The following is a 12152-nucleotide window of genomic DNA, read 5'->3' as shown; positions in this document are numbered from 1 at the left end:
TGTTGTGTTGTGCTGTCTTGCTGGGCTATGTAATGTTGTGTTGTGCTGTCCTACTGGGCTATGTAATGTTGTGCTGTCCTACTGACGTGTTTCGATTTAAAGCTTTCGTGACTGCAAGGATTCATCTTCTTTGGTTCTTTCGGTAAAATCACGTAGAATGAGAAGCGCTCCAGCGCTGTCCTCCAGACAGTCTCGTCCCTTCACCTGATGAAGGCCGCTTGTGTTGTGGCTGAAACGTCGTGAGAATATTATTGCGTTATTTTATTTTATCAATTTATTATTTTATTCTCATTCTACGTGACTTTACCGAAAGAACCAAAGAAGATAATGACGTGTTGTGCTGTCTTGCTGGGCTATGTCATGTTGTGCTGTATTGCTGGGCTATGTCATGTTGTGTTATGCTGTCTTGCTGGGCTATGTAATGTTGTGCTATGCTACTGGGCTATGTAATGTTGTGCTGTCCTACTGGGCTATGTAATATTGTGTTGTACTGTCCTACTGGGATATGTAATGTTGTGTTGTGCTGTCTTGCTGGGCTATGTAATGTTGTGTAATGCTGTCCTACTGGGCTATGTAATGTTGTGCTATACTACTGGACTATGTAATGTTGTGCTGTCTTGCTGGGCTATGTAATGTTGTGCTGTCTTGCTGGGCTATGTAATGTTGTGTTGTCCTACTGGGCTATGTAATGTTGTGTTGTGCTGTCCTACTGGGCTATGTCATGTCGTGCTGTCCTACTGGGCTATGTAATGCCTAAAATGTTGTGCTGTGATCTGACCGTCGCTGCTGTCAGAGAGCGCAGCAGCTGTCGTCGGTGTTGGAGAAGATTGCCGCAACTCACAACTTCAGCAACTTCGACACTCACTACGTGGAGTACCCACTATCCAAGAGTGAGCACAAAGACAAAGATCCCTCGTAGAGGCTTAACATATTTTTGCTTTGAGTGAGCACTTATGAAGGCCGGCAAGATACACGAGGGGGTGGGTGGCCAGCACCATGCCCGGCCGCCTTTGTCTCCCCAGTTCGAATGTTTATACGCCACATCAGATACTTATTTGAGGCGAAGTCGACCAAGGGGAGACCCAGGATCGGTGCAGATAAATGTCACTGGTGTTGGCCATGAGCGGGAACCGAACTCGGGTCGCCGGTTTGAGAGGCTTACGTACGCGAGGGCCGTTATTGCCCCTTGCGTGGCTTGAGCTTTACTGCTGAAGCTGTCCTCGTGGGAATTGGGGGATTCGGCCACGATGTTTAATGGAAGGGGAGCGTTGGTGGGGCCGCGGGGCCCCTGTCGTGGCCGCTAAGCCATGCGGCGCTGTCGTGTGAATCCCTGCTGCTTAGAAAAATCTAGCGCCACAGCCAATCAGTAACCCTAACTTTAAAGCCCAACACGAACCCCTAAGCTGAACCATAACCTCAACCTTATCCCCATCTCAACCCGAACATTGATCCCTAAATCCATACTGAACCTCTCACTCCAACCGTAATCCTATCTTTAACCCTCTTCTCAAAATTATCCATAATCCTAGCTCCATCCCTTACCTACAGAGTATCCCGAACCCTATCTATGTCCAACACTCTTCCTTATCTAACTCAATCCAATCCATAAACAAAATCCTAACCCTATTCAAAACCACAACTATGTCCCAAACATAACCCCAGATCTGATCCGAACTAACCCCGATCCATGCCCCCCCTTGCTTCCATCCCCATGCACCTGCTTGCGACGCCGTTAACACTGGCACGGCCGCGAGCCCACAACAACAACAGCCCCGTCGTCGTTGTTGTGGTGGGCTCGCGGCAGCGTCTCCCTGTGGCGCCAGGGCTGGGCTGTGGCGTGGGGACCCCAGACGTGCCTCGTCTGTCGAGGTGGCCACGTGCGTGCGACGACCCAGCTCCTGAGACCGGTTTACCGGGCGAAGGCCCGGCCCGATTGAGACCTTTGCCCCGACCCCGCTGAGCGTCCGCGCCCCTTAACGCCCGGTGCCGATCTCTGGCAGTGGCCGAGGAATGGGCGCGGAGGGGCGGGGAGGCCTGGCAGCTCATCGAGCCCGTCGACGGATTCCACCCCGACCAGGTGGGGGCAGCAGCGCACGCGAGCCGAGAGGGCGCGCGGTGCGTGCTGGAGAGCCGCCCTTCGTGTGTGCCGTGCCGGCCTCCTTAAGAGGCGCTCCCTTACAGCACCGTCCCCAACAGTCTGTTGAAGGCCACGTGCTGTGAGGGGGAGCACAGGTGGTGTACAACTGGCAGTCTTCTCAGGCGCTCAACCCATGACCTCTTGCACATAGCCTGGCACATCAGTTAACTCCTAGCACCTGGGTCTGTCCCGTGACCCTCTTACCAGCAGCGAGCTTTCGACACTTCACGTGACAGCCTCAAAGTGCACCTCGCCTGGCACAAGTGCTGTGATAACGTAATCACCACTGAGTGGCCAACGGCAGTTGTTGCTGTTGCACTGTTTTGTGTGTACGCACGCACACACGGGTGTGTGTATGTAGTTGTGTTAAATAAGTGCCAGTGATTTGCTGCTCAAATGAGCATTCAATGCGAAACTCATCTCTTCTTTATAGCCCTGAGGAAGTGGTGGAAACTCGAAATACCTATTACAGGGGCGAGTTCATCTGAAAGTAATTTTCCCTGAGCGTATGCCCCAAGAGCACTTGTACGGAGATTGTGTGCAGGGTGCTTATTGAGAGTACGCGTGCACCGGTGCTCTGCGTGCACATGTACAGTATGCATATTGCACATTCTCAGAGTACCCAGAGCCTGAGTGTACACGTATGCGGTGTGCACACGTCCCCGCGTGCACCGAGAGCGTGCACGCTGCAAGGGCAACGCACTTGTGCCGGGTTTGTGTCCGTGTCTCGCAGACGGCCCTGGCGCTGATGGCCGGCATCCTGTGGGACGAGGTCATGCAGCGCTGGCCCGACGTCCTGGGCCCCGAGAATCCTCACGTCGACATCACCCGCGTGTTTGGCGACCAGGGTGGCCACTGAGCCCGCATGAGCCAACGCGGTTGCTCCAGGAGGCCGGGGCGCGGTGGAGCTGCACGCGATTCACGATCTCTGAATTCCACGATCAGTGACCTCACGTGGAGCCACCCTGGAACCCCAAGCAATCGGGGTTTACTCCCACGCGGCCTCACAAAAGGAGGGCGGCTATCCTTGGCTGAGATTGATTTATACATTTTAATAACTATCAGTAAGCCTTACATTTCAAATAGGATCAGGAAGTGGCCCACATGATGACAGCATGCCTCCTGTTCTGAGCTTAGTGTCATTGGTATAACTGATCACTGATAATTATTTCATTGGTTTAACCTCTCGTGTGATTCTCTTAGTTCACCATGATTGGCCAAGAAAGCCTATACATCAGCCGGTGCAAGTTAAGTTAATTTGTGTGACCAGGTGATAACTCAAGAGACTGGGATGAGTCTCATTTACAAGGATGACCTGGTGGGACAGAAAAGGGCATTTACTCAACCCCACGAGGAAGGCAGCGAGGTATTGCAGCCTACGGCCGTCATCGGGATGCGCCAGTATGAGGCCGTCAGCATTTTCTGCTTTTGCACCGCCCGGAAGCTGGCATCATCGGAACGATTACCGAGAACGACGCCGGAAGAAGTACGGTCGTTTTCAGCTCCCTTCGCGGCCCCCGTCCCCCCTGCCAACTGCCGTCTCCGTTCACGGTCAAAGATTTCAGGTTTCACCGCTACCCATGACCGTTTCCAGAGAGCGCCTTCGCTCGCTGTTCAGCATCTCGGCATCTCCCTTCTCTGCCACCCTGGACATGCACGGCCCGTGTGTACGACGCCTTGAGGGACGCTTACAAGTGAGACGCTGGTACTCCTCGAGCATCACTGTCATGGCTGCCGTGTGTCCATCCTCCCAGCTGGGCTGCTGTCAACTTTGTGCAAACCGGTCAACGGGTCGTGTAACCTTGTGGCCGGAGAGATCACGGATAATTGAAATGCGTGTTTTTACGCCGTCAAACATGCTCGGCAACATTTTAGCCAAATTTGAAAATTGCCGGCAGGAGAAAATCCCGATACCCCGGGGGAGCCAGGGGTCCCCTGCCCCGGCAGCAGCGGCAGCGGCAAAGATGCGACTGCGCTGAAGAACAGCGCTGCAAGGCAATCGCTGAATGTAGGGCGACCCCAAACAGCACCCAAGTGGTCCCCTCGTCCGCAGGCGTGATTGTGGATGCGGCCAACAGAGCGCCATCGCCGTGCCCGTGGGTGCCACACCAACGCCGATTAGCAGCGACCGTGTTCTTTGGATTAAAAGTATTTCTCCTGACACCCAAGGGGGCCTGGGCCCCCCAACCCTTTCTAGATTGCCGAACGCAGCCCCAAAACGTCAAGCGGCCAACATCAAACAGCATTGTCTTTTTATGACAGCTTAAGAGTCGGAGCATTTCTTGAATCTGAGCACGGGTCCGACGAAAGAAGCAGGCCTCTTGCGAACAAAATGTTCCATCTCGAGGGATCGTCCGGGTAAATTAGTTTATCAAATAATTAAATTCGTGTCCGTTGGAGCCGGCGGTGACACAGTGTCCCACCGCCGTGTTGCGGCCACTTCCATGCGTTGGCCTCGCCGCCCAACGCCGGCACGCTCGGCACCGCCACTGCAAAACACAGACGTGAAAACGACTGCCCGGCAGATGTGTCCTCAAACGCAGGGTGAGGCCTCTCCGGGCAAATGCGAACTATGCGAGGAATGCCGTGCGGTTCACGACGGGCAGAGGTCGCGGGCCATTAACAGCAGCACTTTGAACCCAGCCCCCAGCACCGCCCCCGTCCCACGCGGCCGTTAACGCAGAAACCGTAAATGCAGAACCGCTAACGACCACTTCCAAGAAAGAGGGGGGCCGTTTCCTCCTGGTGTGATTAGATGGGGTGGGAGGCTGTAAAGGGAGCGTCTAACTTCTGCTAAATTGGATGCGTACGGAATAGAGAGGGGGAAGGTAGAGAAGGTGGAGGGAGGTTGAGCAGGGATGGATGGAGGTCAGGGTGGCCATTGTGTCCGTGTCACGTCGCGCCTCACCGGCTTGCGCTGGGCTGTCCCTCGCGCACATCCTGGCTCCCAACCCATCACAGGTGTATATTTCAAATGTATGTAGAGGTGCACGATAAGTACAATACAACACACCGTTGGTTATGATTACAGCAGCAATTTATTATAAAAGGATTATTTGTACAGGACTAAATTGCACCAAATGTGTACAGAAAACCATGGAGAGAATATACTTCATGCTGCGCAAAGTGGCTTCAGAGAAAACTCCTTGCTATGATACTGCCACACGTGGGTAACGCCCAGACACAGCCCCACACACACGCGCTGACCCACAGGGTGAGGTCAGGGGTGGGGACTGTGAGGTGCAGGGCTTGGAGTTCAGCATTTGGGGGTTCATTGATTCTCGGATACAGTTGGCAGGGTTCTTGATTGGAGATTCAGGGTTCAACATTGAGGGGGTGTCAAGAACGAAGGGGTGTCAAGAACGGGTGGGGTTGGGAGAGTTCAGGTATTAGGGTTCAGGTTGGGGAAGTCATTTATTGGGGGTTCAGGGTTGGGGTTTAGTGGGAGCTGTGCCAGGGGACGCTGCTTGCGCAGTGTGGAGGAGCTGGCTCTCGGCTTGTCACGAGGCTCACCGACCCTGTGGTTCCACGTGGACCTCCCCATGGCCACTGCTCCCCCTGTACTGCGTTATAGTTGTAAGGCTGCTCATATGTTTACCGTGGATTCACGTTACGTACGTACCCTTTTTATTTAAAAGTTTAGAGCTAAATTTTTCAGACACTGTCGCATTTTAAAGCCATATTTTATGATTAGTTTCATTGTAAATCTCATCGCTTTAGTTCTTTGTTATTTCTATTCCAAAACACGCGTTACCAGTCTTACGAGTGAAATAACCGAGTTCCCAGCCCCCCGGGTCACTGCGGTCGCTACAATCACAGGGTTCCGCTCCACCAAGCCGCGCTGGCGATCACGCCGCAAGCACCGGTGCCGCGGCGAACTCCACGGCGCCGGCTCCGCTGCCGTCAACGCGAACCGCCGGGCACCGCGTAACGATCTGGCAGCGCGGGAGACTCGCACGTGGGCACGGGCGCGAGACTCGGAGCCGCGAGTTTACCGACCGCAAACGATCATGACAGCATTTACAATGCTTGTGAGGTTAGTCTCGAAGGGCCTGCGTCACGGCCCGTCTCTCGCGGGGAGCTACGCGTCTCGCAAGAGGACACCACATATGAAGACATGCGCTGGACACGAAGGAGACCACGGACTCGTGTAATACGGACGGATTATTCCCATTAAATAAACGCCTACCTGCTACACGTCTACTTGATACACAGAACCGAGGGGACTGAAAATCACTGCACATTAATCTACCTTTACAGTCAAGGCTATGATAATTATCTTCACCTACCTATAAATTCCCTGGCTGTACACCCACAATACATTCATCATCCCAAAATGGTTTTAGAGCAGAACACTTGTCGGAAGAAACCAAATAATTTTTTTTGAGAAACGTTTTACGTGTTCTGCAAATCACGCAGATCCCAAGCTTGCGGGTTTTTTTTTTACCTGAGACGTTTTGGGTTATTTTCTGTTTTAACAGACTTGAGAAATGCCTTTAACAGCAACGCACGCTGTGACTTCTGTTGATCAGAAAACATGTGGGTCTTGGACCAGCACATTTCCAGAGAGGTCTGTGTTGATATATATAGTTACATTATTGTATTATTCTTGTGCTTAAAAACGAACTTAACAAATAACAAATTAATCCATCGAAAAGAATTTACTCCTCACACGGCAAAAGCTGCGACCATCGGAGCAAACGTCGGCCAGTCTCCATTGCCACACGGCGGTGGCACAAAGCCAAAGCCCCTGTCCATGCGCAGCACGATCCAACCAGACTTGACACACCAAACGCCAAACCAGCCATGCTCCTCTCGCTAAGGTTTTTGGTGAGCGCTTGGTAAAGCTCTGAGCACGACTTTCATGGTCAGTGGCCGCCAGCGCTGACAAATCTACTCGGCTCCTGGCCACGGACGCTGCAGCTGATTAATCGCTGGTTTCCAAACACCGGCACCGCGTGTGCCCTCGAACCTCGCAGAGTTTGCGCTCGAGGCCAGCTTTCGTGAATCTGTAACGGTCCGCGCTCACGGCCACAGAGTCCGGCCGCACTTTTGGTTCGAGGTCGCGGGGACGTCGCGGTCCGGCCGGGTAGCGACCTCGGGTCATGGCCGCCGGGCCCGCGACCGTCACCGAAGGTCGGAGCGCCCCACCGGGGATGTGACGTAACTAAGGGGCGCAACCGAGAGTGAGTGTCGTCTTTTCCTCCGACCCAGGAAACCGGCCACGGCACTCGGGTACAGTTTCCAGCGGGTACAGTTTACAGCGGGGACATTGAGACCGACAAAATTCACCGCTGGTCAGTGAGAGTACGTGGGACAGGACTGCAGGACTCCACAGTACACACACATGGCCCACAGTACACACACAGTACACGCAGGGGCCCACAGTACACACACACAGTACAGACAGGGGCTCACATTACAACCAGAGGGCCCTGCAATACCCACAGGGTTCCTGTAGAACACGGTAGAACTACAGGGCCCCACAGAACAAGCAGTACACACCAGGGCCTGCGGAATGTGGCGTACAAAAACACGAATTGATTATGGTGCAACACAGTGGGTGACGACAACAGGACGTGATTTCGCCATGCTGTGCAATCACTGTTCGCATTTCCACGTGTGTTCACCGTGAGGTAGAGGGTGGAATGAGGCGAGGATGACGCAGAACAGATGAGGTAGGTGGATTGGTGGCGGTGCCAAAGGCGCCGCTTTGGGGGGGGTGGGGGGTGGCGACGAGGCTGGCACGCGGGGGCGAGGGCGATAGCGCCCGACCCTGGTTTGACTGCCCTGAGCGTGACAAGCGGGGGGCGGGGGGGGGTACACTCAGGGCCCCCCGCTCCTCCCCGTGAATGCCCACTATAAATACTGCACGTGGCATGACGCGGGACACCCCGCCAGCGCTACGTGCCGCGGAGGCGGCTACGAAAGTGAAATTGGGCTGTGACGCAACAACCGCTTCGACTGTAAACGCCGCCCGCCAGGTGCTGGGGCGCACCCACCATGGCGGCGCTACGATCCAACCGACAGAGAGAGTTGCCCGCAAACGGCAACAATGCGGGCACAGCCAAATAACTCACGGCTGTCGATTCCACGGTTGAGAGAGTCGAGCGGTCGACATTCAAGGAAATGGCGGAACAAGGCCGGTGTTACCGTACACCACCGCGAACGGGAAGTCGTAAAACGTGTCCCGGGAACGCGGCAACGAACGTGCGCGGCCGAGGGGCGGGTAGCGGCGAGCGAGCGAGCGAGCGAGCGGCGAGGCCGGCGGGGAGAGTTTAAGGCAGAGACCGGTTCTGAACGGACAGCACCCGAGGCTCTCCGGGGCGGCGCGGGAGGAGGGCGACGGAGGTAGATCATCGATGGCGGCTGCTCAGCCCCGTGGCTGGCACGGAGACAAGCCCATGGACGTGGGTTCAGTGAGACGGTGCCGCACTGAGGGCGCTTTGAGGTAAAACAAAACAGCTTTCAAAAGACGAGCGGCCGGTTGCATTAAGTGTTTTTCATGCGAAACTTCCACCATCAATGCCAAACCGAGGGGACACTCCACTCGAATTGTTTCTGCAATCGGCCAGTCTAGCTACTACTAACTGTACAATCCTGTAGCTCTATAAACATGTCGGTACGACCCATGCTGGCATACACGACGGTTAAGCACGAAGTGGTTTTAACGCCGCGGTGTGGGAACGAGCGGCGCTCGCGCAAGGTGGCGGCTGCGCGGCTTCAAGCCGACGGTGAACGACGTCGGGGCCTGGCGGAGCGGTTACACCCGTGGCGCCACCGCTACCCCCCCCCACCGTCATCGGCCGAGCCCTGCCAGCCAGCACGGCCACGGCTTCCGCGCGTCGCGTGTAGGGTATAAATAAGGTCAGTAGTCTGCGAGCGATCGACAGTGTTTGAGGTACAGCGAGATAAATAAGAGATAAATACAGCGACACTGTCGTCTCCAATGTCTGTGCTGTTGCTGCTGCTCACGGCGAGGTAGCTCAAACGGTCCCAACGCGAGCGCAGCGCCGCGTACATTCTCACCCAACCCTCGCCACCACCGCGGGGGCTGCCCAGCCTCGTCCCATCCCTTGGCAACTAAAGAACACAATCAGCAAGGCAGAAAATGGAAGATAATGCAGCCTTGGGAAATAAAATATATATTTCAGACTAAAGCTAGCGGGAAGGTTAGGGGTGAGCATATTAAAGCTATCTGTCGTGGACAAACGGCCCGGCAGAGGTGAGGAGAGTGGATGGGTTCAGAGCGGGGCTCACCCTGGCTCCACCCTGCTCCACCCTGGCTCCACCCTGGCCCCACCCTGCCCCTGGAGCCGCGGTGGCCCCGGGCAGCTCCAGTGCACACGTCAAGGCTCTATGAATGGAAATTCAAGTTTCATAAAGACTAACCAAGCTGGGCTGCATCATTATTGAGAGTAAACAGCGAAATATTATTGCAAAAGGCGATCGGTTTTACAAGAGGGAGCTTTCTGTGTCTTTACACGCAGCAATCCCACTTTGAAAACAACGAAAAGACAAGTCGTGCCCGGTCTTGTCGTGTAATGTCACGATCCCGCTAGCCTTGACTGAGATAAACGCAAAAGCCGAGTACGTGACCGCACGCGGAGACACACTGAGACAAAATAAACCGTGAAGCGCTCGTAAAGCACTGACAGGCTGATGAGGCAACAGAAAAGTGAGGTAGATAGATCTCTAGTGGATGGCTCACGGGGACACGAGCGGCCTGCTAGCGCCGGGCGCCAACGACGTGTCGCTGTGCGCCGCGATGGCAGTGCGTGCATGCGGGGGAGGGGGGGGCGTGCGCGCGTCGCTCTGCCACGCATGCGCGCCGCACGCTCTCTTTGGTCAGCTGAGGTAGCTTGCATGTGATGCCAACGATTCCTTCCTACTGTCTCGGACAGAACTCTTTCCCTGAGGGACCTTGTGTGTGGTTTTCATCATACATTCAGTGAACATTTAGAGGTTTTTTTTTTAAATTAAATTTCTGTGCAAATGGCGTTGGCCTGAACACACGGACACCGGAAAACCACCCCGGGTACTCGTGGGCGCGGGGCTCGCATGGACGCCGGGTACACGCGGGTACAAGGAACACCAGGGGACACGTTAACACCGGACAGGGCTTGATTTCTCAATGAATACTCTCCGAATCGCAGACACGGACGCGCCGGATAGCTGAAATCAAGCCCTGGCACCTGGTGCACACTATCGCCAAGGTTCGCCTGGAATCACAGGGCACCAGGGATGTACCAACGGCGTGGTGCCAGCCGTGTTGTGGCCACCCGGAGGGGTCGCAGTTTACCGAGCGAGTGAGCGAGCTCCTATCACTCGTTTACCCTACTCGCGTCTCGTTTGTCGGGTAGCGTCGCCGCTGTCGTCGCGAGGGCGCCGACGATAGCCACGAGACACCACGTCGTGGGCGTCCGGGCGGAACGGTCGGCCGCCCCGGTGCGGCGTTCCCTGCGAGTCCGCTCGCCACCGCTCGGTGGCCTCAAAGTGCTGATTTGAAACACGGCAGCCTTTGTGTCGCCAACACGGAGAGTGAAAATGGACAGCTCTAAGCTCTGGGCTTTCTAACACAAGCGACTTTAAACGCCCGCGCGTGTAACGGGGGCCAAGTTCGTCTTCTCAGACTGCCGCACGGACGGGACACGAAAACCTCGAGCGAGGAGAGGGAGAGAGAGCGCGCCGCGCGGACCGTGCACCCCGCGCATCGACCCCCGATGCCGACGCCTGCGGCTGCAAAGCAAAACCCATGGGGCGGCACTGCACGGCCGCTTGTGCTTTTACGATACCAGGCCGCCGAGCCTCACACAAGCAGGCACTTCAGTGACCCTTCGCTAAACGTAAACACGGTCAATCGGATTCAATTCAAGGATGTATAAAGCGTCGTTTTCTGAGAAAATTCCGTGTCCGTTAAGAGAATTAGGAAACGCGAGCAGTATTACTGCCCCGTTTGTTCACAATATTCATAATTTAATTGAATTCGCCGAGAGAGTAAAACTGCGTCTCTGATGAATCCCCCTTTGTCTATGCCGTGCATGCTCCACGTACGCCCGTGTACCGTGTGCAATTTGAGTGACAGGCCGACCGTGTCGTGAAGGCGGTCACGGCAGACACCGCCAACCACGCGGGTTTGCTTTGCGAGCGAGGCACCCCGCTGGCCGACGCACCCGCCGGCCTAGTACACCACCACGCGATTGTTCCCGAAGTCGACAACCACTATGAGGCCCTCGGGAGTGACGGCCACGCCCGACGGCCGGTCCATCTGACCGGGCCCGCCGCCCGGCGCTCCGAACTGGCACAGGAAGGCGCCGTCCGGCTCGAACACCTGCACGCGGTGGTTTCTCGAGTCGGCCACGGCGATGCGGCCTTCGGGGTCCACGGCCACGCCCTGCGGCCGCAGGAACTGGCCGGGCCCTGAGCCGGAGCCGCCCAGGAAGCGTGCCGAGCGGCAGTCGGGCCGCACCACCAGCAGCCGGTGGTTGTTGAAGTCGGTGACGAGGAGGCGGCCCTCGGCGTCGAAGGCAACGCCGCGTGGCGAGTCAAAGTGCTTCCAAAGCGCACCCTCGAAACCGTACTTGTTGACAAAGGCGCCGTCGGGCGAGAAGAGCTGCACGCGGTGGTTGCGCGTGTCGGATACGAGGATGAGGCCGTCGCCAGGGCTCACCGCCACGTCCCACGGGTAGCAGAACTGACCGCTCTCACTACCGCGCTCGCCGAACGTGGAGAGCACGCGACCTTCGCCGGAGAAGATCTGCACGCGGTGGTTGTCCTTGTCCGACACCACGATGCGGCCGCCCCGGCCCGGGTCCCAGGCCACGCCCGCCGGGCGGTCGAACTGGCCGGGGTGGGAACCGTGGGCGCCAAACTTGAAGAGGAAACCTCCGCTGGGACCGAACACCTGCAAACGCGTGACAGGGTTCCGCGATCATTTTGCCGCACGCGCGTTCGGCACAGATCGGGCACGATTCGAAGCAATGCGGCGTAGCCATGCCGGGACTGCTGGGGCCGT

At 56.2% G+C, this 12152-nt stretch overlaps 2 protein-coding genes across 4 annotated transcripts in view; one reads left to right on the top strand and one right to left on the bottom strand.

The window, feature by feature from the left end:
• The window catches only part of AOAH (acyloxyacyl hydrolase), a 24246-nt gene extending 17548 nt beyond the window's left edge, over positions 1–6698 (top strand). The window contains exons 20-22 of one of the 3 annotated variants that reach the window (XM_076068208.1): positions 794–890; positions 2001–2077; positions 2871–6698. In XM_076068208.1, the coding sequence (XP_075924323.1) occupies positions 794–890; positions 2001–2077; positions 2871–2996 (300 nt within the window). In that variant the 3' untranslated portion in view covers positions 2997–6698. Of the gene's footprint in view, positions 1–793; positions 891–1770; positions 2078–2870 lie in introns of those variants that run through there. The other 2 variants (XM_076068210.1, XM_076068209.1) reach the window with 2 other exon arrangements.
• The window catches only part of TRIM71 (tripartite motif containing 71), a 25889-nt gene continuing 18893 nt past the window's right edge, over positions 5157–12152 (bottom strand). Inside the window, exon 7 of the mRNA XM_032957827.2 lies at positions 5157–12041. Coding sequence (XP_032813718.1) covers positions 11319–12041 — 723 coding nt within the window. The 3' untranslated portion in view covers positions 5157–11318. The remainder of the gene's footprint in view (positions 12042–12152) is intronic.

Source organism: Petromyzon marinus, chromosome 20, assembly GCF_048934315.1.
Source record: "Petromyzon marinus isolate PM22_M1 ecotype Great Lakes invasive population chromosome 20, UKy_Petmar_22M1.pri1.0, whole genome shotgun sequence".
Classification (NCBI taxonomy): domain Eukaryota; kingdom Metazoa; phylum Chordata; class Hyperoartia; order Petromyzontiformes; family Petromyzontidae; genus Petromyzon; species Petromyzon marinus.
This window is presented reverse-complemented; position numbering and strand designations above follow the sequence as displayed.